Source organism: Caloenas nicobarica, chromosome 2, assembly GCF_036013445.1.
Source record: "Caloenas nicobarica isolate bCalNic1 chromosome 2, bCalNic1.hap1, whole genome shotgun sequence".
Taxonomy (NCBI): domain Eukaryota; kingdom Metazoa; phylum Chordata; class Aves; order Columbiformes; family Columbidae; genus Caloenas; species Caloenas nicobarica.
The window spans coordinates 54560285-54587486 of NC_088246.1; the positions used below are offsets into that span (position 1 = coordinate 54560285).

Below are 27202 nucleotides of genomic sequence, written 5' to 3' on the forward strand. Positions count from 1 at the left end.
CATCTTAACTAAGTTAATGATTAATTGAAACAGAAAATCCTCCACAACCATTCCTTTTCACGAAGTTTTCCAGCATACTCAAAGTCAAAATGATTAATTTTCATACCACTTGGAAATTCTGGTTTCCATCAGCTATTATGCAGTATTTTGTGTCAGTTTGGAAGCTGTATCTCATTTTTGCCTCCCCAATGCAAAGATTAATTCATTTCTAACATAACTTCTTTTTTCTAATTACTAACGTCAAAACTTTCTCTAAACTTTTTGAATCGTAAATGCCTTTGTCTGATGCAAATTAATATGTCAAAATCTCATTTTCTAAGAAGGCAATCAGATGTCTCCCAGCTCCCATTCACCAATGCAAGACCTCAACTCAAACCAACATAGGACTGCAGACGTGACAGAGGAAACTTATCCTATGAAGCAGTTTTGAGGCTGCTGGTGGTGCTTCACAGCTTGTGACATGTGATCAGTTTTCCTGGCCCTCCCATAAAAGGACATAATATTGGACAAAAGGTCAGACAGGAAATTCATGGAAAAAAAAGACAAATTGAGGGGAAGAAAGATATCCTGCAGTCCTGACAGCCAGTTTAAAGGGAAATCAGTGCTCTGCCACATACAGATCTCTTTTTCCTACTCATGGGCTGATAAGATTAAGACACCTGGAGGTAGCTTCCTCACTACATTACACTTGCATCACATTTTCGGGGGGTCCCAGTTAGGGTGGTAAATCCTGCCTGCAAACATCCTAGTGGACATCTGCAGGCTATTACGTCCTAGCAGGCAGAGGTATAATGCTACTCTGCTTTTAAGTGCAATGAATGAAAACAGAGGGCCACAAAGCCAATTAAGCTGCTTCAGCCCATAGCCACCACTAAAGCTGCTGAAGGGACGTGAGGGAACGACACTGATCAGCAATTTAAATGAAGAAAAGAGGGGGGAAAAAGCTAACAAAATTAAAAGGGTGGAAACATATACCCTGCAGGCCTCTCCTCCACCTCTCACAGCTTATTTAAAGAAGGAAATTCAGGGCATTAAGATGGCTCAGGGGTATAGTAATAAGATACAAGAAGTCTTTCACCTCTAGGTTCAAATCCAGGGCAGGTAGGTAAAGGGCTGAAGTTGTTACACAGCTTTTTTGGCTGCATGTGGGAGATGAACTGGTGGTGTGTCTAGTGCCCTGCAGCAGATACTGGGAAACAGCACAGGGACACTGCGCATAAGTGGTGTCCTCCCAGCTGCCTCAGGACATGGGACAGTTATAGGAATGGTATCGAGAGTCGATGACCGTGGTACCCTGACTCTCTTGAGCTGGGCTTTGTCCCACTGACCAAGTGGAGAGGCACGGGCCATGTCTGCTGGCCTTGCTCAAATGGGCAGGGAGAGATTGCAAGCAGGATGTTTCGTTTGCCACCCTGCTGATTTGGCCTCTTTCAAAAATGCAAAATTTTCCCATGAATGATCAAAAAACAAAAAATAAATCTGATCCTTTTCAGCAAGAGCTGGAAAGCTCCAGGCTTTCCAGCAGACACAGAAGGACCTCCCAACCAGTGGCTCTCAGCAAGAAACAGGCAGAATCCTCCCCATGCCACACATTAGTGCATTTTAGAAGTATCCAGAAAGAAACATTTAACCTCCTTTTTTCTAAAAAGCAGCACATGGCACATACATGATAAAAGGAAGAAAGACTAAACTTCTATGGTCTGTTAGAAGAGTCTCCAATATAACCACTAAACTCTTTAATTCTGCTTAAAGTGATTTACTGTGAAGGATCCCACCCAGCAACAAAACAAAACAACCAGAACTTCAAACAGACAGAGGGAGGGAAGATTCAGGCTCTCTGAAAAAAGAAATTTGCTAGACAGAGACTAGGGGACACACATTGGGCAGCGTAAGCATAAATTTATCTTCTCTGCTGCCTGGCTACAGTAGCTAAATTGCACTGTGTCATCCCTACACAAGATGGTACAGCTTATCCCAGATGAGATTTTACTTCATAAGAATGGTCAGGGAAATGGCACCCAACAATGGCTTTGTGATATATTGTCACATTTGGAGGGCCAAGAAGATGAGTAAAGACTCTTCTGCGGGGCACGAGAGTAAACTTAGCACCTGCTTCTTCAGGAAGAAAGTGTAACCTCCCAACTCCCCACTGACGTCTCATAATTTGTATGCTCAACCTCTCCAGGGTTTTCATTTCTTCTCTGCAGCAGTGCTGTCCCTAAAAACTGACATTCAACTCTCAAGACTTTGTTTGCTTCACGAAGGAAGCTATAGCTGATAACTGTAGCAAAATACAGTGAAAAATATCTCCTGAACAACATAATTTTACCCTACTGCATAGAGATGGACAAACCTTGGGAGAAGCCATCTTCAAAGCAGGACTGAGAAAAGGATGTAGAGATATGATGAGGCTACCTATAAAGGGACCCTTAAGTACAGTTTATTTCTGCAGGCCCTGGGAAAGTGACTTCAGCCGGGTAGTGTAAACGATAGTGTCACATACCATAGAGTACTGAGGTACAATACCATTGGCGTCCCCATGGTAAATGTACACTGCTCCTATGTAGTTGTCCTCCTTAGGTGCTCCAATGGCAACATCTATAAAACAGTACAGATTATAAACATTTCACAATCCATTCCATTAATCAAACTTTTTCCTGTTTTTAGAAGGCAGCTATCCGTGGGAAAATAGCTCCCTGTGATGATCAGTAGCTCATGTGAAACTGGCTAGAAGCAATTTCGTTGATCTAATGAAGAGCTCATGTTAAGATAAACTTAAAAAACCACACAAACATATATGAATTTGCACATGCATGTGGCTATGTTGTGCCTAATTAGAAACATGTGCTTGTTATGAAAATGTGTGTTTATTAACCAGCAACCATGCTCAAAACATTAATTTAGAATCCTTTCATATCAAAATCTCCAACCATCAGCTTTGTGAACCAAGACAGCATTGGCAAAACATTTATTGTAGCACTACATTGTTTGCTTTAATCCAAGGGTCCCAAATGAGGCTGGATATATTAAATGGACAGGCGGAAAGAAAAAAAGGGCAGCTGAGGGTGCACTTTCAAATGACATTTGATCCAATTTAACTGCAAACTCCTGCAGAAAGAGTGGCCCCACCTCCAATTCTCCTCTCCTAGCAGGACCTAGTGACTACACAGCTGCTAAAACTAAACTCTTCCTGATGGCTTCACACCCACAGACTGATTCAACTCACTGTGAAGCCTCTGCATCACAACTGACCAACAAGCAGCAGCAAGAACAAACAAATGCACGTCCAAGTGCAGAAGAAGAGCATGCCCACCATTTGTGAGGCCAACCTGCAATGACGCTGGGTTAGGATTAATGGGATACTGTGCGCTACGTGGCCTGGAAGAAATAAATCCAGCCACACACTGAGTAAATTGGCCTTTGTTTGGAAGTCCTTAATCTGCGCTGCCAGAAATGGGCAGAAAAAGTGACAGCATCAACCCTTTGCTCTCACCTATTGCTATCACAGCATGAGGCCTCACACTGAGAACCCTGCGAAAGGGGTAGAATAAAGCAAAGGAGAGAAATTATTAATATAGTATATGCTATCAGGAGTGAGGACCTACTTCATAATTACACTTCAAGATAAGAAGCGCGATTATGTCAACAAAACTCGAAAGTCTCGAAGACATAAGAAAATGGGAAAGAAGAAAGAAGTCAGAAATAGGTTTCAGTTTTGTTTGGGGCGTGGGTATCTAAAGCCTTTTATAAACCATATGGGGAAGAAAAAAATGCAACAGCAAGGAAAGCAAAGCAATGTTAATGAGACTGGGCTGCAAGCTGCATGGACATGGACTAAATCCACATCGAGGACAATCAGCTACAAAAGGCTTTAGCAGACAAATCACATGCTAGCACATTTATCCTTAGCATGAGCCCAGCTGCTGGCTGGGTCCAGAAGGAGCAATGAAAGCCATGAGGGAAATGTCCCAGGAGGAAATTGCACCAACCTGGGAAGCCATCGTCATCGATGTCGCCAAGGGCAGCCATGCTCTCCCCAAAGTGTGCGTTGTAGGCGCTGTCACCGTCCAGGACAAGCTGCTCTTCCAGCACTCCCTAGCAAGTAGGAAATAAAACAAGGTCAGGGAAATGGCACAAGTCCTGGGTGAGGTGAGCCCTCCCTGCGGGAGCTGCTCACACACTGCAGGAAGCACCTGGGGCAGGGCTGCTGTCTAACACTTGCCCCCACTGCACACAGATTGCCTGGGCACCAAGAATCTAATTTATTTGTGTTTTAACCATCTTCTATCTTTTAGTTTTAATGGGGCGGGGGGGAAAGAGCGCATGAGTGATATAACTAAAATGCTAAATTAACTAACCAGTAACTTGATGTAACTAAACGCAGTCACAGGGCTTGGTGAGCTCATGAAGGTTTTCAGATGCCTAAACTTTAACAGCCTAAAGTTTGCTCTACTGGCAGATTACACCTGAGGAGTGAAATCCTCGGTCCAGGCTTATTCAGCAAAACCCCAGCAATTTAAGCAGAATTTTCCCCTAAGCAAAGAACATTTACGCAACTGGATGTGAAAAACTTTTTAAGTATTGGACAGCAGGATTAAAGCGAAGTCCCCATAAACCCTTCTGAAATGAAAAATAAGGAAAGGGACTTAATGCAATAAAGAGACAGAGGAAAGTTCAGAATAAAGTAGCTTTGTACTCCTATGCCATGAAAAGCCTTATATGGATCTGGTATTTCTTGCCCACCCACTTTCTGGTCAGATACATAAGCTTTATTTTCTTGCAGACTTTCCTCAAGGGGAAAGGAACATTTCCACAAGAAAACAAAATTTTGTTACGCAATCCAACTCTGTACCCACCTCAAGGGTTGTTTTGTTTTGTTTTTGCTTCCTTTGTGAATGAGAGTAAACTGCCCTCTGGAACGGAATAAAATCTTTTTCTTCGCTGCAGGGAGTTGCTGACTTTAAGAAAATCCCGCATAATGAAATTGCAACACAACAGAGAGGAGACAGGCAGGCCTGTATGTGCAACTCATTTCTTTGCAGTCCTCACAGGAAAGGGGAAAATATAAGCATGTTAAATCTAGCATCACTATGCTGCTTGTATTATAATGCAGTTTTCTCTGATCCTCTGCAACGACCTCTTAAGCAATGGTATTTGCAGAATGAAACACTTTAAAATGTTCAGACTCCAAAATAAAACCCACAATCCTGCAAGCCATTGCTCCTGCAAGCAATTCTTGCTGCAGAAGTATAAGAAAACTCCTACTAGCTCCTTGACTTTTATAAAAGATAAAAAATTAACTCATGGACCTTCTCACTGTGAGCTATTAGCCAACTATGTTGGCTATTACCAGCTTGGCGTTCTGGACCCTATCCTGAGGACCCAGCAGCAACACTGCAATACAAGAAGTGGACAACCTTTGGATCAAACTGAGAAAGTAAAGCTCATTTAAGGGAGGAGCAAAAACAGAAAATAAAATTACACCAAAAGCATTTCTGAATTGTCCCAAATGCTGCCTATAGCACTTGCAGTGAATCTTAAGCCTAACATAAACAAACACCATATATTAAAGTCCACAAAATACTGATGAAGCAAACCAATTTCATTTTAGTCCATAACAACTCCTCCTTTGAGACAGCAGGTTTGGGGCCTGAACATTAAATCTTTAATAATTCATTAAAAAACCCATTCTTTTCCTATAAATACAACGTAAGAATGATCTTGTTTTGCCTGTGCAAGAAAAGTCTTAATTGACTTTTCCAAGACGGTTGTTGGGTCATGCAAAATCTGACCATACAAGCTGATAAGAACTTCCCTTAAGTCTATATATGGGGCACAATATAAAGGTAACATGAATTCAATTTCTGGTTTCTCTTCACAAGGTCTCCTAAATCCCCAGACATTTGTAGGTCCTTGTGACCACCCAAAACACAAAGGAAACTCAGTCAAAGCTGCTGACTCTAACTTGGTTTTGGCATCAAATTCATGTAAAACCACAAATACCACAAAGTTTCAACATAAAACCAGGCACTTTCCCAGACCTCCTCGAAAGATTCACAGCTCTGTGATGAATGTGGGCTGGTGTCTGGGAAACCATGATACCAGATGAGTTTTCCGTGACTTCATGCTCTGCTAGAGACATCCGGAGCCCCACTACTTGAGACATGGGGTTTCAACATGCAGTGCTGGAAGGACATTAGCGTTACCCTGCCCAGACCCACGCCCTCATCCCTTACCAAGTCATCTCCTGTAGATACTCACGTTTCCTCTGTTGATATAGACAGTGACTTGACCCTCATCTCTGATCTCAGAAAACATAGGTGCTCCGACCAGCAGGTCTGACAACCCGTCAGAGTTCAGATCAACTGCACATAAGGAGGAGCCAAAGTAAGAGCCCATCTGTAACCAAGCCGAGTCACAACAAAGCATTCAGTATCTGCCCACACACAGGAGGAAGTCATTTAGGTGTTCGGTTTGTTGTTTTGGTTTGTTTTTTTTAATTTCAAATGATGACTTGCTGCTTTATCAATCACGAGCACTCCAACAAAAGAAAGCTTAGAGGATAATTCCGGCAGGAATTAAACACTTTACTGTAACAGTGCATCAGCTTGGACGTTTTACTAACAGAATAAAATTTATACTCTGGGACATGCTTAAGTGGGACACTTAAAGAGGTTTCTTAGACTAGCTTTCACTTGTCAAATGCTTAAAACCAGGGAGCAGTGAAATAAGTTTCCCAAACCAAGATCTGGCCACTGATTACTCATGCCCAGTGCCAGAGTTCCTAAAGAGACCCGAAGTTGAGTACCATAGATCTTCTGGGGATACTTTAAAGAAATAAAGAAAAAAGAAAAATAGGCAAAGGAGAGGGTATCCATGAAAAGAGGCATCTAAAATTATCTCTTGACTGTGAACTACCTTCCCCTGCTCTATTTGTGTCTATTTATATCAGTCACCTTCAAATACCAGTACTGGTTGTGGGTTTTGATCATAGCCTTTCCTCTCAGGTACAGGCTGGTGAGTTAGCACAGAAAGAGGACCTTCAATAAAAGCTTTTCAGTTCCTACACAAAAACCCTAAGCCACTTTCAATCTCCAGGTATTATTGCTTGATAAAACTGAATTGCTTAAATTTAAGAAATATATTCATTTCATTACATAATTTTTGATATGGGTTAACATTAAATGCTAACAATCTCCCAGCTGGCACCCACATTATGCATTTCAAATCACATTTAAACACAAAAAGGAAACCAAAAGCAAGAATGGTATTCCACCCTTATTTCATCCACTTCTGCTAAGGTACCACAAGGCATTCCCTTTGAGACCAACTACAAACCACCACCTCAAAATTAAAATCAACTTCCAAAGGAAAAATTAAAAGATACCACTTCTTATTTGAAATTGAGAGCTTTTTACATAGTATGAAAAACTGAGGTTACAGAAATAATTATTTAGGTTATAAAGAATGAATCACATTTCTCACATGCTTTTACATTCCTCATTGGGGATCTCTGACCCACAGCCTTCCATGCCTGGTAAGTTTAGATGCACAAGCCAGAGCTACCAGGCACGCTAGGAGATGGGCAGCAGCAACTCTACTCCATGCAGTCTGTAAGATTTAAAAGCTGCTAAATATATACAGCAGGGTGAGTTAAGGATAGAGTTTCAGTTTGTAGTTCAGATTTTTGTGTTTGTGTGGGTTTAAGGTCAGACCTCAAACATCATTTGATTCCAGTTATTTTGTAGCTTAAGTTCCCTCGTGGATTTTTTTATTTGTTTATTTTTTTTAATCCACTAAGATTTTAAAACAAATCTCTCATGGGTAAGGAGCGAAAGTTATGAAAAGCATTTCACTATGTATTCAGGCAGTTTTCAGGGAAAGGCTATTATTTACCCAACTGCAACATGGTACGTCTGCAGCATGGGTGAGTTCAGGGTGCTGTGAGAACCTGAAGTTTGTGCACGAAACATTTGTAACAAGGCACTGCATTTTCTTTTTTCTTGTCTGCATTTGATTTCCTGGTTCAGCCTCCAGCAATAAAAAAAGGGAAGGAAGAAACTGGACTGATTTTAACATCTGTCTAACAAGAATGAGAGTGCAATGAACTTTCACACCACTGGGAAGGACAGCATTTTGTGAGCGCTCATTTCCAGGCAGTGCTCATTGCTGAGCAAGTCTGGTTATATTTCAATCACAAAAAAAAAGAAATGATAATTTAGGATGGCCTCCTCTTTAAAATAAAATTCTTGTTTGGATTGTAGAGAACTTGTAGAAGACAGACATTAATGGGGAAGGAGGAGATAACAGCTTAGAAGTACTTGAAGGATGTAAATACTTGATTAGTTAAGTTACATATAAGAATAGTGCAATTAAATTGAAAAAAGGAAAGTTTTTGGCTGAGACTTGGAAACTTCCTGATAGCTCTGTTTATTAGGCTGAGGAATAGTTCTCCAGGAGTACATCCTTAGGGACGTTTAAAACTCAACAGGGAAAGAAACGAACAGGAAGCAATCAAACACAGGAGATGCCCTGGATGAACTGGGAGGTCTTTTCCTTTCAAGATGTCTGCAATTCTGCTAGTGCAGAGAAAGGCAAATTTTGGAGAGGCCCTAAAATACAAGTCGCACTATACACCTACACATTCTTGCAGTTTTCCTCTATTCCAGGCATGTTTTTAAAGACTGCAACTGTGTTTTGTTGGGAAAAAATAACAAAACATGCTAACACTCCCAAGTTGATGATACAGACTATCACTAGATCCTTCTGACAGTGGCAGGTCTTCCTAGAGCCAGAAGCCACCAGCAACTTTTTTCTCCTGTTATTTCCTCTCCTTCCAGGAGAACACAAGGCAACTCCAGGTAAGGAGTATCATTTCCTCACTGCATTATTCCCAAATAAGACATCTTTTTGTTGATACTTATATCTGGACATACCGTCCACTTCATTTCCCCTGTGACACATCTTGAGCATGTCCCCAGTGAAGAACACAAGCTGCTCCCCACTCAAACCCAGCATCACATGGGGGGAGCTGGATCTCACTAACATTCACTAGATTTCATGGGGAAAGGGATGTCAGCTCTAAGACAGCAGTCCTTAGAGCAAAATGTAGGACTGATTCATGGCAAGAAGGGGGAAATCATCATCTCTTGGGTCAATGAAGCTGCTCCTCCACAAAACAGTATAACTCTAATCATCCCTGTCACAGCAGGACAAAGGAAAACATACTGGGGCTTTGTATATTAAACGAAGCTCCAGGCTACCACCATCTACCAGTAACATCTACTAAGAGGAAATCTCTGCATCTAGGCTCAACTGGCATCCCATGTCCCACATCTCTGAAGGCAACAGCAGAAGTTGCAGCTATGTTTGTGTAAGGCTAAAGAGAACCACTAGCACAATGTTCAGCAAGACCTTACATTTCAGTCACATGGGCATTGGGCAGACTTTGTAGTCACAACCACTACAGGAGAAAGGGTATAAGGCTGGTCTGTACAATAGGTTTAGGTATTTTAGGAGGATGAGAAGAAACAGAATTTGCTTGACAACTTGTGAAGCAGCAGAATGAAAATGTTGCTCTGAGACATTATTTACTCTTCTCACTCCTTAAAAGAAAACACACATACATAAAATCTCACCTTTTTTCCTGAAGCCTGAAAAATCTTTATTAGAGAGCCTGATCGTCTGTCTGTTCTGAAAATATAAACCTGAAAAGTGAAAGGAAAAAAAGTTAACCAATACTAACTATGAAGCACATAATTGTATAACGTGAGTGCTTTCTTGGTACATCTAAATCACAATCATGACCATGGCTATTGCTAAGATCCAGTTTCAAGACCACTTTATTTCTCAGTCTTCTTTCGAAAGACAAAACATAAAGATCTCCATTTTCATGATGAATCACAGGCCTCTTATCACGAGAAATGCTTAAATAGTATGTTGTCACTTACATTTCTGGTGCTCGCATGTATGTGCACATGTAAGTATTTAAAAGCACCTGGTAAAAGAACTTTCTAACTCTCAAACAAGTGGCACCTGTAGACTGCCTGGAAACAAGAAGGGCAAAAGCCTGAGAAGGCAATAACCCAGTTCCTCTTCCCTTGTCCAGCCTTCCCTGCTCAGGGACACCTGCAGGCACATACTGCACTGTAAGCTTCATGATGCTTTAGCAAAGGTCAGAGTGGCAACCCCAGTTGGACCACCCAAGGCATTTGCACCGTTTCTGTCTGAAACAATCTGTAAATCAGAAAACTATTAAAACATAGTCCACTATGTTTTCTCCGCTCTTTTCCACAGGAGGAACTGTTTTACCAAGAAATCTCGGGGCTAATAGTATTGATGCAAGTTCAATAACAGATCTTGTACCAAAACTGAAGACGTAAAACACACAGATTGTAGAAAAGGACTCTCTTTGACAGAAAGGCTGGCTCCAGCAGCGTTTGAGACTCCTCTAGCATTTGTCAGGCTCCGTCGTAGCAGGTGCTCATGCAGTTTGCAGGACAGAGGATCCCTTACTTCCAAGGCCATGTAGCAGAGCCAAGCAATTAACATAGTTGAATTTGTGGTGAGTTATTAATAGGTGATGAGACAGAGTTCAAAGCTGTTTTCAGCCAAGAACACAGCACAGATTTACTGCAGACAATTGCTCTAGACATGAAGGACTCCCTAGGTTTCGCAGTGGCTTGTTTAGCAGTGAGAACATGTTGCCAGGTGTTACAAGTCCAAACCCAGTCTTAACTAATGACACTCTTGGTGACTTTGGAAAAATGACTCAGCTTCATTAAGTATCTTGGCTTTACCTTCAGTGAAAAGGGTGTGACAATGCTAACCACTTTCTATCAGGGAAGTGGAAAGGATTAGCTTATTAGAGAGTGTGGAAAGCACAACAGGACTGCTTAGCGTAATGTCCTCTACTCAACATCTCTTACTGCCCCTTTGCCATGTGTTCCCACTACCCACATCCTATGCCAAGGGAGAATAATGGAGCTTTTGCAACTGCCACAGTAGTCTTCAACTATAGGGCCAGCTGCTTTCTCATGGATCTCATGTTAGCAGCTGGTTTTTTCCCCCCTCCTTGTACAGAAATTAAATCTGTTCCACAGGGAAAACAGGTCGGAAGGAAGGTGCATTGCAGCAGCCGTAACAGAGTACCTGGGATAAGGAAAATATGTCTTTACCACGTGCATGTCCGCTCAGTAGCAACTGCACTGCTACAACATCCCATATGTCCTAGTCACGCCAGATCAGGTATATGTACCGAGTTCATCTTCTACTTTGATGCCATTTTCCCCATTTGTGCTGTTACCCATTAGGACAGGGATACTACAAAAAATAATCTGCCTAAATCAAGGGCTAATGTTGCTGGTAATGGAGACTTCTTGCTCCTTATTGTTATGATTCAGCTACGTATCATGTCTCTGTAGAGCAGGAGAGCTGGGGGAAGAAGATGGAAGGGGGCTGCAGGACATCTCTGCTCAAGCATATGGTGGCAACAGGTCCTGAAAGGATCGTATTTTGAAGGGAGAGGGACAAAAGCAGATCCTTTATATCCCTTCTCTCCCTCTCCCTACTCCCACTCCTCTACCCTTGGTTCAAAAACATACAAGGGTCGCAGCGCTCACCTTCACGTGGCTCCCCTGATAGCAGCTGGGTACTCAGCACAGGAACACCAGCCATCTCTGCCTTGCCATTCACTTGCTTACATCTTTGGGACATTGAACATATGTATGCCTACAGGAAAACTATTTTTTTTCCTTCTCAAGAGACTGTCAACAAGATTTCTAAGTACAGCTGGCAGAAACCCAGATTCTAATCCACTAAACATCAACATATTATGAAGTTTTAAGACGGACATCAAATCGCCTAGTAAACGGCTTTTCATGCTATTAGAGATGCTACCCTGAAGTAAATACTGAAACAGTCAAACATATGAAGAAAACAAGCAGAAGACAAACTCTCTTTTCCAAGTTTTTTCACTTCCAGGCAAGGTTTTAGTGATACCTATACGTTACAAATCCTAAACAAAAGCAGTATGAAAGAAATGTTGCCTGTGTCTTGTTAAAATAACTGTTGTAAGAATTGAGTGGGAGAGAGAGGGGTAAGGGATATGAGGCACTAGGAGAGACAGTCTGAGAAAATTTGACGACTTCATCAAACTACCTCAGCTCTCCCCTGCTCAGTGCTCTAAAACTAGCCTGTAGGCAAAAATCTCTTGGCTTCTCAGACACATGGGAACTGCATCAGTAGTACCTTTTTTGCCCCATTGCATCCGACCACATTATTGTTTGACAAAAAGCCGCACCTTTCCGATGCCTCCATCCTGAGGAGCTCCTCCTACAACGTCCGTGGTAGTTGGCTGAGAGAAATGACCTGCTGTCACCGCATATCCTGAGTGGGAGATGGGGTGGGGTGAGAGAGGAGAGAGGAAATAAATAAATAGTCAAGCCAGGGAAGAGCCTGAGAAACAGGTCAGCCAGCTGGATCATGCTCGTTGGGTTTCACTGTTCCTCCCGGGTTGCACGTTGTTAGAGTTCAACCATTCTGCTCAGGATGTGCCAATATTCAGCTCAAGAGCTCGTGGCAGTGGGAAATGACAGTACACCCTCCAGAACTCTTCCAAAAGCTGAGAGAAGAAAGAGTTGTGCGTCGAACTTGGTGAAGGACACACAAAGAGGGTACGGGGAGCATTTCGGTAACCGCAAGTCCTGAAAGGGATGCAGTAAAACGGGAACAGGCACACACGCACAAAGAGACCACATCACTACAGAGAGAATATCACATCAAAGAGCAACAGTCCCACATCAACCAGAGAGAAGTGTCCTCTTTTGGCTAAAAACACTGCCCAGGAAGGCTTGGAAAATTATGTGCCTTTTTCGTTGCGGGGGTGAGGAGAGTGGAGGACAGTAGGCAAATAGGTCAGAGAAGTTAATGGCTTAAAAAGATTTTTGTTTAGGCAAGAAGAAAAATGGGAGCATAGATCAAAGAAAGAAAGAGTGTATTTAAAAAAAGGAGATCAAAGATTCAGTCTTATTTGACATATTAAAAAGATATATAATAACTAAAGATGAGTAGAGTGCTTTCCTTCTAAGGATGTCTTGATTTGCCTTGCTCTTCTGCTGTAAATTATGAGGCTCTTGTCTACATGGTAAACACTATAATTCAGGTCTATCAGTTGCAAAACATATTTATGTCCTCAAATATGTATATATACAGTCTTAATTCAGCTATCACCAAGCAGTATCTTCCAAGTGGTATTTTTTTTAAGGCTAAAGGTTGAAGGGAAAATGAGAGGTCAGTGCGAGTCTTTAGTCAAACAATATCAAACTACTGACTGTTTGAAATGCCTTCTAGGTCTCAACAGTCCTAGGCACTGGGGATTAGGTGCAAGCCTCAAGCCTTTAAGTATTTTAGGGACATTAGCTGGTTTTAGAGCAAGTAAAATCAAGTGAGTTAAAGATATTTCAAACCTACAGCAAATCCTTTCACAACCTCCTTCTGTTGGCAATGACTCACTTGCATGGTGCTATTTTTGTTGAAATAAATTTGTATCTTGAATATACATTCTGTAATAATGCGTTGTATCCATCTTAAAGACAGGTGTAAGCAGACATGCAGCCTAACAAATGACACATATTTTGTCCATCAAAGGGCAAATGCAGGAATGAATGAGGCCCACTACCATCCAAGCTGCTTTTCAGCTGAAATGCATTTTCTGTATTAGTCAAAAAAAATTGAAAGTTTTTTTTTAAAACAAGCAAACAACAATGGAATTTTCTGGTTGCTTCTTTGCTTATATTTCTTTCCAGGTAAGTAACTCTAATTCAGATGTTCTTCTGTTCATGCTTTTCATAAAAATACATCACAACTTTATAACATCAAAGCCTTGAAATATGTCGTTAGACTGATCTGTTCCCACAGTGAGCACCAGAGAGCTGCTTACCAAGGTATGTGTACCGCCTGGCTATCACAGCATCGTCGTTCAGCTTGTAATACATGTTGTCAGTGAGATTCAGTACTTTGACAGTTCCTGTCCAATAATAAGATCCTGGTGCCCCCATGATGACCAGCTCCTACAGCAGGAAAAACAGAAGGGTATGGAGAAAAAGAGAAATAACAATCAAACCAAGAATTTGTGCTTTACACAGTAATGGAGAAGGGACAGGACATTAAATTAAAACACCAGTTATAAGTCTGTCTATAACAATCTCTATTCTGTGTGCATGTAGAGAGCATCCTTCTTCCCAAACATGGAGGTCACTGCACATACCCTAGAGGCACATGATCTCCCCTTTCATGGCCCACTTCTGCTTGGCTGTTCTGCTGCTTCAATGGAAGACTTCCTCAGCCTTACTAACCATCAAACTTACTTGTGCTAACACAGTCCTCCCAAAAATCTCTCTCCACTTGCTGCATTTCTCAACCATCCTCCAGAAGACCTGAAGAACTTCACCAAGTGACAGAAGCAACCCAGCACACCCAGACCCACCCCTCAGCTATGACTATGCCCCAATGCTGGCTGATACGCTACACCAACCAATCATGAAGGATACAGCACAAAGCTTTTTGATTTTAAAGATGTGAAGCTAAAGAGCTGCCATGCACTCAACAAGCAGAGTGTGCGTTATGTCATGGTTGGAACGTTTTGCCTTGCCCTGTCATCAGATACGCTCTGCTCTTTGAGAGACACCCTGGCAGTAGTTCATTACAGACACCCAGCATGATTCAGGATTTTAAAACCCTAGAAATCAGGCAAAGCTTGATCCAGCATCCAAAGATAGATGCTCATGGATAATGCTTTTGAATCAAAATCAAAGGTACATTCACATGCCAGAGAGACTGTGAAAATGTTGCCCAAAAACATCCAGCATCCTTGCAGGGAAACCTCGCTCCTGGACGTGGCTTTAAATATCTCCAGCAAGGGACCAAATTAAGCCTGGGAAGTATTAAGCCTAGGTAAGTTCTCCATCCCTGGAGGAGACATGAGGACAGCTGCTTTGCCTCACATCTCTGTTCAATGCAAGGCCATGGGCAAACTCCACCCTTGTGGGAAAACACTCCCACGCTCAGGATCCCTTTGGGCGACCAGTTCCAGTCGGGGGGAGATATTAAACAAGGGATTTTCCTAATAAGACTATGGGGACAGGACTGCAAACCAAATCAAAGAGCAGGACGTGCTTGGCAACAGTTTTTTTCCTTGGGAGGGGCCATGCCCTTGAGGTCAAGGGATCATTTACTGGCAGGAATGACTACCATCAGGAGTGCTGAATATATGGTAGGGGCTTGACTTTTTGACCCAAAAAGCCATTTATCTGCGTTTCCTGCTCAGTAAGCTGCCATCGGGCTGCAGCACTGAAAGTTCAAAGATATCTTTTAAACGAGGGTAGCAAAGGAGGATTTAAAGCATGGGAACAGAAACAGGCTGGAGAGAGCAGACAAGCCAGGAAACAGCTGCTGCTGGCTGAACATCCACTTATCAGACAGTGCCACTGTGGCAACGTCACCTGCCATCCCAGTTTACTCAGAAATCACCTTCTGCCATTTCAGAGAGGACACCTTTATTTTGCTTGTATTAGCCTGGACAATAAATTCTGCAGACCAGTGCATATGTAATTAGGAGTGAGTATATACTTGACATTACAGTTAAAAGGAGCCTGACACTGAAATAGGTTTTTTTTCTTAAAAAAACAAACAAAACCAACAAAACAACTATTAAAACTACTAAAAAAACAACCCTGAAACATAAAGAAACAAATTCATCCTTGGCATAACTAAAACATGGCTGAAAGACTTCTGTCCAGTAAAGAATATGGTCTGGTATTTAGAACAGCTCTGGAGCATGTATTTTACCATGCTATTTTTTCTTCAATTTTTTCACATACAGAACTGAGACAGAACTGGGAAAAAAAAATATATAAAGTATTTATCTTATGTATGTTTCTGTATGTGCATATGCATGTATATATTCATATGGATACATATATCTACATGTGCACATACATAAATCTGTTCAGGAAGGACTTCTTTACATCATCACCTAAAGAGTTAACGTTAGACACAGAAATATCTCTATGCAAGATGTACACAATAAAAATATTCCCTGAGGACATTTCCCAGAGTTAATTCATTAGTTCTCATGCACAGATCTCGAGACACACGCACGTATGTATGAACCAGCGGGCAGGTGTTGTGCAAGAGGCAGGCACCCGGGAGGCCGGACAAGGCAGGAAGGTTTTTTTCTGGCAGGAAGGGACCATACTCAGTGCTCAGCTTGCTGTCCAAGCCATCCTCGGGGCTCCTCTCCTGGGGCATGCGGCAGTAGAGCTGTTCACCAACCTCACCCCTGCTGTGTACATGGTTCTGCTCACCTCGGTGAAGAAGCCTGCAATTCCTGCCTGGCACGAGCCGTGCTCCTCCCCATACTTCTTCTTGTACTCTGGATGGGAAAAGGGAAAAAAAATAAATTGTGGCCATCCCTGGCACAGCACACGCTTTCCAACTGAGCATGCAGAGCCTCAAGAGCACGCATAGCTCCCAGGCTGCATGTGCCACCAATGTGCACCATGGCAGCATCCTCACCCACATCGGGGGTGAAGTGAGTGGCTTGAAATCATCCGGGGGACATCCAGCATGCTGCCTAGGGAGCGGCTAAGTGAGCAGTATCACAGTAACGTGATGAACACAGCAGCCGCATCACCCTGATAATGGCACATCAGCAAATGCACCTGCCTCCAGCAGCTAGACCTGCACAGCCTGGGAGGGAGGGGAGTGAAAGGTGATGCCCATGCCTGTGTGCCACTGACCCCGCACCGAGAGTCTTAATCCCCAGGCCTGTCACTACCTCAGAGGAATAAGTGATTCCCCACTTCAATGACAGTCACCAAAGACCCCATAAACATTTTTGCTTGAACACACTGGCACCAAGAAAGAGGTGACAAGTGAGGAGGGGACACTGTGTTTCTAAGTGATCAGACACTGATCTCATCTCAGGGATGCTCAGGTCTGTTGCTTTTCATGGCCACGTGCTCAGATCTCCCAGTTCACAGGGGACCCAGCCAGCACCACTACAGTTTTTGTTTGTGTATTTTATGTAGCAACTCCTTCTTCTGTCAAACCTGAGGAATTTTTACTTTATCTTTTTGCAGAGGAGGAAAAACAAAAAATTTTTAGAAACACATGAAGTTTGGGGGCAAGGGAGGAAAGAGGAAGAAGCAAAAAAAAGAAAATCACTTTCCTGCCTTAATCCACACATTTTGAGTTTAAGAGCATTTCAAACTTACAGCTGGATCAGAACCTTTGCAGATTTTTTCTAGAGTATTATTTTCCAATATTTACCATACTAATGAGTGTCCAGCTTCAGCATATTGCCACTTCCTGTATATTACAGTAATTCAGGCTCCAAAAAGATTCACCATATAGCCTGGTAATTTTGATTTTTTTTTTTCCTCCGAGTAAACATCATTAACTCATTGCTAAATGATAAAAAAATAATGAAATCAATGAACAACTTGTCTCTTTGGAAACAAGCAAGAGCAAGTTTCTTCTGAGTTGCATTTTATCTTATTGAAGACCAAAAGGAATTAATTATAAACTGCTGCCTTCTCATATAATTTTTTCAAAAGTGTGTGCATATTTATACACATACACACACAACTACATTCCCCCTTTACGAATTATATATAGTATCTTCCTAACATCATAAAGACTCTCGGATTTTAAGCAAGTTGCTGAGGTCGTACCAGTTGCACAGGGAAAGGTTTAGTTGGAGACACCACGCAGGACAGTGACTTGATCCACAAATCACAGCCCAAATGCCTAACGCCCTTGGCTGAGGCAGGGTCCTGCCAAAGCAGATGTGTGTCCCAGCAGAGCTGGAGGGCCAGAAGCAGACTTGGGTTTCCTCGTGGGAATGCTTGACAACAATTCCGCTGAGAAACGAAGCCCATATTTGCTCATGGCTATTCAGAAAGTGCTGCGGCTCTGAATCACTAGCTTTCCACATAGAGTCTCTCACAGATCAAGGCACTCCTTGCCTGGGAAAAAAAAAAATTGTTTATTGATATGAACTTTTTTTATTCAGAGAGCCAAGGAGATGAGGTTTCTCCCTCTGGCATTTCCTGAAAAATAAAGCTGTGCATGTCCTAAAGGCCCTGCCTTCACTATGGCTAGATTCCCACCCTTGCATAAGATGAAATGCAGCAAGTTCCACATCCGTCCCATTCAGATGTTTTCACTTCCAGCCAAGGTTTTTACCTTCTCATGATGTACTGAAGTATGAACAGGCCTTGCCTCTTCCCAGTTTTGCACTTGACTTACTGTAATTTGGAACAAAATGCCACTGGCCACTGTGGTCCTGGAGGTCTGGAGTTATCCTTCGGCCTTCTCTCCTAAACTTGGCGGGGGGCTTTTGTAATACCAGAGATCAAGGCTTTAGAGACTGCCTTCTTAAATCCCACCTTACAGGATACCTTTTTTTTTTAAAATTTTTGAATGGAGGGATAAAGGGGCTTAGGTTGATGCTCAAGCAGCACAAGTGAGCACCGTGCCTGCCTGAAAAGCCACCCAGGACCACACAGCCATGGGCCCCAGCCCACCACAAGGCCACAGCGCCCACCCTCCCTTTAGGCACTAGGCGCCGTGGTCCCTGTTACATTTTACTCATGACCCAGGCCAGGGCACAGCCTCTTAAAAGCCAAAAAGGGCCCCTCATCTGGGACTTGAGAAGAGAGGATTTCTTACACAGATATTTCTTTTGAGAGCACACCTCAATGGCTCTCTGTGTCATGCCCCTAAACAACTGCTTCAAGTAGGCCTTACTGACAATTTGATGGATTTAAAATGTCGTATTTCCCTACAAAATTCTATTATGGTTGGTTCACGGTTTCTTTAAGCGTCTCCTTCAAAAAACGCACAGCTCAATTTGCTTTAAAATAAAAAAGAAAAATTGCCAGACGGTATTTAACTTGGACAGTGAAAGGTTTAGGTCAGGCAAATAACGACATAACCACAGGGTGCATCCTCAGTGCAGGATGAGAGGCAAATAAAACTTGTTTCTTATTTGGCATTTTCAAATTTCTTCTTGTCTTCTTTTATAAACAGGCTTTCCAGCACTTTCCCCCCTCCTCCCCGCCACGATTTTTTCATGATTCAACAACACATAAAAAGCCTCAAACACAATGGCGGCTTCCCCAGCCAACAGAGCTTTGCCGTAGGCTTGGGTGAGGCTTGAACATCTCCAAACCCCACATAACTCCAGCCATCCAAGAGGTCCCGTCCACACACAGCTGCGAGTCCAAATGATCCAGTTCACACGAGCTGTCCCCCGAATTCAGCTGAAAATTAAAACCAAGGGCACGCAAAACCATAACAGGACGGCAGAAGGAGTGGCAGTAGCTTTAGCAATGGAAGAAGGCAGCCATTCAAGGGCGGTAGATGGATCCGTAGCTTAATGCAGCTGTGATTAACAAATAAGCAAAATTATTTCATTCCTTAGGATAAACAGAGGATTTTCTTCCAGTAAAACACTACATGCACAAAAATTAAACCATTTCTCCAATCAAGTAAAAAATATGTTGAATTCACAGCATTGTTTTATTATAATATAATTTTGTCTACCTTTTTTTTTTTTAAAAAAAATGCACCAAATTCAGATCAAGACGTAACTTGAAACAAAAGCCCCAACATCCAACGACACAACACAGCTGATTTTAATCAGCAATATACATATTAGAAAAGGAACAGAAATACATACATTGTTTTCATTGTCAGGCAATGAAAAATCAATTATTCTTTAAATTAATCAAATGATTATTAACTAAAGTGCCTAAGGAATGGGAAAGATTTGGTAGTTTAAATGGTCATGTAATAAACTGAGTTGGTATATTCACTGAAGCTCATACCCTGTTTCCCCAAAAATAAGACAGGGTCTTATATTAATTTTTGCTCCAAAAGATGCTTACTTTTTTACATGTATAGCTGCCTGGACACGATTTAAATTTACTTTTTTAATGAACTGTAACTAGGGCTTATTTTTGAAGTAGGGCTTATATTTCAAGCATCCTCAAAAAATCCTGAAAAAAATCTTTCTAGGGCTTATTTTTGGGGTAGGTTTTATTTTCAGGGAAATAGGGTACTTTTACAGACACTGTTCATGGCTTTCTGTAATGTTCAGTGTTTTTTAAGTCACTTATTTTGGCAAAACTGCTAGAACTAATGGCCCTTATTTCACTTAAACAAGTAGTTACATTCTGGTTGTAACAGTGAATAGATGGGAATTTCAATTTAATTCACAATTTGGATATAACCAGTGCTTCTGTGAACTAAAGAAAAGACATCAAAACATTTTGACTTGAATAAATATCTGAAAATACTTCTCAGGAAAAAAATAGAGCTTACAGAAGAAGAATAAACGGATTCATTACAGTAGCAGGGCGTGACATACAGCAACAATGCGAAGAAATGACTGTCCTTCTTTCCTACAGGTATCAAGACTCCATCTTATCATTATGGGGTCTGAGCACACCACGCATGCCAATTAACTTCTTTTCCTAACATTTCTGAGAGACAAAACAGCTTTAGTGACATTTTGAAAGAGGAAACAGAAGAACAAAGGCCAAAACACTCCAGATATTGAGTCTATTTGAGCATTTAAACCTCCACTGACACAGAGCAGAGATTGGCACCACATTTTGGGGGGATCCAGACAGAGGCAGTCCTCCCCAGGGAGCCAGCAGCCCAGACCAGATGGACACTGAGGTCCTGATCTCCAGCATAACCCTTTCAGCACAAAACCACCCTCCTCATCAGCCCACCTAACTCCCACCTTCATGCGGCTCCCCCCACCCCTCCCCGCGTGTCAAGTAGGTCTCCTTCCACCCATGCACCCATGGTCACAGCTCTCAGCTACCACTCACATCCTGGATTGTCACATTCTGGACTGCCACATCTCAGCCCCACAGGCTTCTGCCTCCTCCCTAGAGCTGCTCTGCTTCTCACAAGCAGTAGATAAAGTCAAAAGGCATGAAAACCAAGATTGCTTCCATAATATCTCCACTTCAGTGCACGGCAGTGACACCTGTCACATGTATGACACTGCCATCTGTCCATTCACCCATCAATGCAGTGGAACGATCAACCAGCAGGAAACCGTGCACTTACTGCGTCAGCTCACAGCTTTTGCACACCTGAATAGCAGCATTTGCATGAGGTTTAAATACTGCATACAGTGGATTTGGTAGTTTCCGCATAGCTCCAGGCAATAACTGCTGTCATGAACAGATCCTTTGTCTATACACTTCTTTCCCATCTGCCCACAGACTGCTGTGCACCCCCAATTACACAGACCACAAGCCACAAAGCTAACTGCTGCGGCAACAGCTGATAACAAAACAGTAAGACAAGGCTGAGTCTGGAAGAGGTGGCTGCCTTTGCGACTTTGAAGATGTGCCATGAATAAACACATGAACCAAAAAGAGAAGAAGATGGTAGTGGTTTGTAGCCATGATGATTCTGGGTTATAAGAGAAGTAAGGCTGAGGAAGAAGTAATTGGATAAAACAATACACAAAGAAACAGGATAAGCTGTCATGTGTGAGGATTCTGAGGGCAAATGATCCTCAACTACTTGTTTGAGCAAGACTCTCTAAAGTCTCTAAGCAAACTTCAATGCCATCACATAGCATAAGCTCCAGAGTGCAATAAAATCCTGTATCTACTGTCTTCACAGATGGAAGCAAAGTGGACAGTTACAGTGAAATATCATTTGCACTGGAAGCCTCTTTCTTCCTATCTGACAGGGTTTCACTATGCCAGAAGAAACAGCAGCAATCTTTGACCTAGCATTGTGGGTTTGGGTTTTCACCACAAAGCAGGGATGTTTTCATGGCTCCCAGAAAACCAAATGTGGTCTGGACCATGTGGGAAAACTTGCTTATCCCTTTGGAGGCGAGGCACATGAGTGTGTGCTGTTCCCCTTATTTACTAACCAAAGAGTCCATCGGTCTTCCTCACCTCCACCACCAACTTCTACCGCAGAGGATTAGGAAACCATCCCAGCTCTACACACAAGCTGGGCTGCCTCCCGCAGTAGACACGGCCACCCTTCTTTGCAAACTGAATGCATCAGGGTGGGGGGATGAAGAGGCAGCTTCCTTTTTCCAGAAAGTCATTAAAACTATGGGAAAAATAAACAAGTGAAAGCACTGCCTGGAAGACCATGGCTCCATACGCCAGCTATACCACAAAGGACATCCAGCTCATATAAACCAGATTAGTTCCTACTCAGAAAGATTGCGTTTAACTATTAGGCTTGCTGCTGTTCTCATTAGCTCTCAATCGCTTCCAGACTTCTGTCAGCCCTTTCAGAGAAGCCAGACAAGAATAAGATGGATTGAGACTACTGTGTTGTTGCACCACTACCATCCAGTCAGGAAATTTCCATTTCCTCCTTTGTCTTTAATAATTAAGTGCTTTATGTGTAGAGAAAACATACTGTATGCATTAAGTACGTCTGTCCCAAGGTCAGACTCCTCTCCCTTTCTGGCACAAGACTTCTGTTATACAAGCTAATAATCCATCTCAAGGTGAATATACACACACACACGGAGATGGATGGAGACTGACGTGCACTCATCTGGCCTGTACCCTTTGCCAGTTAGGTGAGAGCCAGCTCTGGTTGTGGACCATGCAGCCGCACCAGCCTCTGACAGGGCTTATCACCTCAGCTGCGCTAAGGACGGGACTTCTGGAAATGAGTACGCCACTGCCTTCACCTATTTGTGCACGGCAAGTCCCAGAGAAAGGCGAGAGGCCGGGACTCGGCAGGCAAAGGCACGCTGCCTGGCGCAGGGTTTGCAGCCACAGGTCTGGCAGCCTCCTGGCGATGGCCACAGAGGCTCGTGGTGTGGCAGCACTTCAGCTGCATTGCGCACCACATTTATTATCCCTATTAGACTTGCCGCTTCCCCCCTTTGGGCTGTTCCTCAGTGTCAGTGCAGGAGAACTTCTGCTGCTGCTTCCAGAAAGTGAAGAAAAAAAAAGTTACAAGGACAACTGCAATCTTATTTCACAGCAAACGTCAAACAATGAATCCTTCTGCATGACGTATCATGGTTATCTCTCTCCGAGCTTGTTTTATTGAAACCTAAAAGATCCAGGAGTAAATAAATGCAGCGATCCCTCGTGATACTTTGTGATTTCACACCTGATGAGGGGGCAGAAAATCAATCCCAAACCTCCAATTTTCACTCTAGCATGGAGTGAAATTAAGCCAACATTGTACTGCACCAGCCCTGCCAACTTTCCACTGGCTGCTCTGCGTGTACTAGGCCCACACATTTCTATTTTCTAGCAATTCCTGGCAAATATCCTGTCAGATTAGCAGCAGTTTTACTCAGAAGACATGACGCACAGAAAAATACAAGCGCTTCATCTCTTCCAGAAACCACCTCCCTACCACAGCTTCAGGCAAGCCGCTTTTAAGGCAGGACAGGAGCAGTGACACGGTCTCAGAAGGAGCCCCAGCAGCATCCCCACATGTGCATGTTGACCATAAAGTTAATACTGAATGATTTGCAGTGCATTATCTCAGTGTGAGTCTTTATCCTGATTTTGCTGACAGAGCAGCTGGCATGGCTGCGTCAAGAGACTCGAAACCTCTCGCATTTCAAATAACGACCAATTTCAGGGCTGGGAAATGCTCAGCGCATGATGTCTCCAGAAAGTGTGTGGGTTTGGGGGGGCAGCTCCCCAAGCAAAGCCCAGAGAGAGGTGAGGAGCCACCCCAGGAGAAAGAGTGGGCATGGAGCAGACTCAGCTCCATCACAGAGCTGGTATCACGGGTCACTGAGCTGGGACACGGCCACTCGCCAGCAGCAGAGAAACTCGCCAGGACATCCACTGCCTTATCCCTCTCCCACTTACTCATGTCAGCAGCAAGTCAGCTGCTGGCTGCTGCCAACTTTGGGCAGCGGGGACATGAATAAAAGCAAATAAATAAGTAACACCAGAGGTCTGGCCCACAACAAACCATGCTGTGTATTGGCCTCCAAACTCTTATGCTTCCCCAGCCTCCTACAGGCGAGAGGGCAAGGAAAATGCCCAGGACAGACAGGAGAAATCAAGAAGGTGCTTTCCCCTACATATTTCCTTGAAGACCAGGAAATCTTAGGAGATACCCTATCTTCCTCCTAACAACGCACTCATGCCTCTGGTTTAGTTATTTGGTTATAATTGCTCCTGGCCAAGGAGACACTGTTTTCTGAGGTCTTTAGGAAAGGAAACATGGTGCAAGTATCTTACATGCACCAGAGAGCTGGAAAATTAGAAAGCTGACACTTGGGATTTGTGGCAGAACCAACAGGTGCAGCCACTCACTGGTGAGAGCTGGAGCCCCCCTTCTGTGTGCACCCAAAACCCAGAACTTCAGAGGATCCAAACAGGGACCAAGACACTTTACAGCAGCTGAAACACAGTTGCAGTTTAATATAAACTGCCACAGAAGTTCCATAAAGCAAGTAAAGTGTTAAGCAGCCCTTTTCCCCCACTTCTAGTCCTCTGATAAATTGCAACACAAAAATGGAAGTGTTTCTATAAACTGGGCAAATTGGTCCCCAATTGCAAAGTAATTCAGGATTTTTACCCTGTGCCACAGCGAGTCATGAGAGGCCAAACTCAGATCAATATCTACTGATTATTCATGCAAGAGAAGAGAGAGCTGCTGTCCCAAAAACACAGTTCAGAAACACATTATTCCTCTAATAAAGCACAAACATGCACAGTAAGTCACAGAACCCGTTCAGTCATTGTGTCACTCTCCCAACTTCATCCAAAACCCAACTGCCACCACAGCTGTGCCAGGTATATGCTACCAAAAAAAAACCCCAAAAAATCAGTAGTGATGGTTCTGAAAATAAAGGGAAAACATGGCAGCTGTAAAATGAGAGAGTAGCGATGGAGGTGAGCCCCGCTCCTGGCTGCCACATTCCTTACCTTCATAGCAGGGCAAGAGCTTTCTCCCGTTGGGCTGCAGGTTGGGGGGAATGATGTTGCAGAAGCCATGGGGCAGGATGTACTCTGTCTCATAGTAGATGTTTTTCCAGCGGTGCGCACACGCCTAAACAGATCATATCACACGTGTTATTGACCCAGAGTCACAGAAGAGCCTTCCGACCAAGGCAGGGCACACATGAACAGGACTCCTCAGCATCACCTTCCGCTCAGGATCCCATTCTCCTCTCCTTACATCCCACTCTTTCTAATTAAAGTATATTCTCGCTGTTATCTTCCACAGCTCATGACACTGTCTGACCTGGCAGCTCAGATCGCAGTTGTGTGCACAACTAGGAAAACAGCAAGCCTCAGAGCAAGACAGAACCCACACTGGAGATGTCAAGATCTCTCACTGTATATGAATCCTCATGGCTAGTGAAGCATTTCTAACTAAAGCTAACTAAAGAACCCAGCCAAGCCAGAAAACAGGGAAAAAACAGGAATAAAGACACTGAGAACACACGTAAGAGGATCAGAATGGATGCTAAGACTCAGAATGTTACTAAGACCATATCAGAAGGTTATTCCACCAGAGGATGTATGTGTGAGTCAAAGGCTTGTCTCACTAGGAAAGGCAGCTTTGTTTCTGCTGACAGATGAGATGGGCTTTGCTTACTGGTAATGAATTTGAGTGAAAATGCCAGAGATTTTGTGGGAAGAAGAATGGCAACATCAGTCAAGGTGCAGATGAGCTGCAGTGATCGGAGTGAAGAATAAGATCACCCTGCAAAACAAGAGCTAAACCGGTCTCACCAGGACACTTGCTCAGTACACTGCCAAAAACAGGCACACATACAACCAATGCGGAGCCTGGTTCACACCTTCTCAGAATTCATTTGCTCCAAAAATTGGCACTGAATTGCTGCCAGAAAAACCACAAGTTGCTTGATGCTGAAGGGTTACTTGGAATAAAAAGAAATGTGAAACAGCAAGGGCTTTGAACTCAAGCACATGGTGCACCATATCTCCAGCTTGTCTAAGTCACCGAAGTCAGTGTAGATGTGTCAACTTATATCATTTAAGGCTTGGTCCCATGTGAACAGCGTAGACGCTATGCTACAAACCACCTCCTCCACATACTTTTGACTTTTCCCGGGAACTTTGCATGAGCCCACTTCATTATCCCCATGTTTTACCCTATCCTCCCCAGATGAGACATCCTCTGCCTTCTTCCCCTTGTGCTACCCCACTTTTCTGTGTCAGCACTTCAGAGCTGCCCATGGGAACATCTCAACATCGTTAAAAAATATATCCATAAGACAGGCATATTTGTGTCACCTATCCAACAAAGGGCCTGGGAAGTGTATCAACCATCGGGAAGCTCAAAATTCAATCCAGCAGTCAACACAGGTCCCTTCCCATATCTTTAACCCCAGAAAGACATAAAAGGGTAACAGCACTCATTTTTTTAACTGAAACAGAGCAAAACCAGTTGTGCAAAAGCCTGTTCTGCTCTTAGTGGTACTCCATTTGGAGACTGGTATTTACTGCTTTCCTGACTTCCAGGACTCAAGGAGAAGCATGTATCTCCTGAAGATGGGTATCACAGAGGGATAACGAGGGACTCCAGGGGCCATGGACAGCTCTACACCACACTGCATGGCACTGGCTACCACCCATGAGACGAAGGATGCTTCTGACACTCCCCACAAATGCATGTGAGGAGTCCTGCAAAGAGCAGCTTTGAGGACTCCCTGATGTGCTTTAAGGAAATTCAGCTATGATTTTCATCCCCATGCACCACTCATTCAAAATTCAACAGCAACAAAAAACCAGCACGTGAAATGCTTGTTTTCAGAGTAACCAGGAAATAGTTTCTCTCCTGACGGATCTGTGCTGTGAGCACAAATACACAGACGAGCAGCCCTTTTAAAGACAGTACCATAAAGACACATACCATTAAAGCGACATTCAAGTCAACCTCCAACTCCGGATACAAACTCAAATGGAAACAGACCAGGAGTATTTTTTAAAATTATGGAAAGATAAATAAAGGATTGTGATATCGTAAATTCCTTGACATTTTGTATCTTGGAAACTGCAAGGGACTCACATAAATTAACCTACTAATTTCTCCCAGGGGAGCACAAACGACAGAGCCAGGGAGAGCAGCAGCATTTCACCACAAGCAGGAGGCTTTGGTCAGGAGCGAGGTGCAG

At 43.1% G+C, this 27202-nt stretch overlaps 1 protein-coding gene across 2 annotated transcripts in view; it reads right to left on the reverse strand.

Moving 5' to 3' along the window:
- Positions 1-27202, reverse strand: part of ITGA9 (integrin subunit alpha 9) — a 226059-nt gene that overhangs the window by 183858 nt on the left and 14999 nt on the right. For both annotated transcript variants that reach the window (XM_065629502.1, XM_065629503.1), the window contains exons 4-11: positions 24984-25107; positions 16365-16432; positions 13940-14069; positions 12302-12387; positions 9639-9707; positions 6262-6399; positions 3990-4095; positions 2504-2598 (exon numbers count right to left, since the gene is read on the reverse strand). In XM_065629502.1, coding sequence (XP_065485574.1) covers positions 2504-2598; positions 3990-4095; positions 6262-6399; positions 9639-9707; positions 12302-12387; positions 13940-14069; positions 16365-16432; positions 24984-25107 — 816 coding nt within the window. The remainder of the gene's footprint in view (positions 1-2503; positions 2599-3989; positions 4096-6261; positions 6400-9638; positions 9708-12301; positions 12388-13939; positions 14070-16364; positions 16433-24983; positions 25108-27202) is intronic.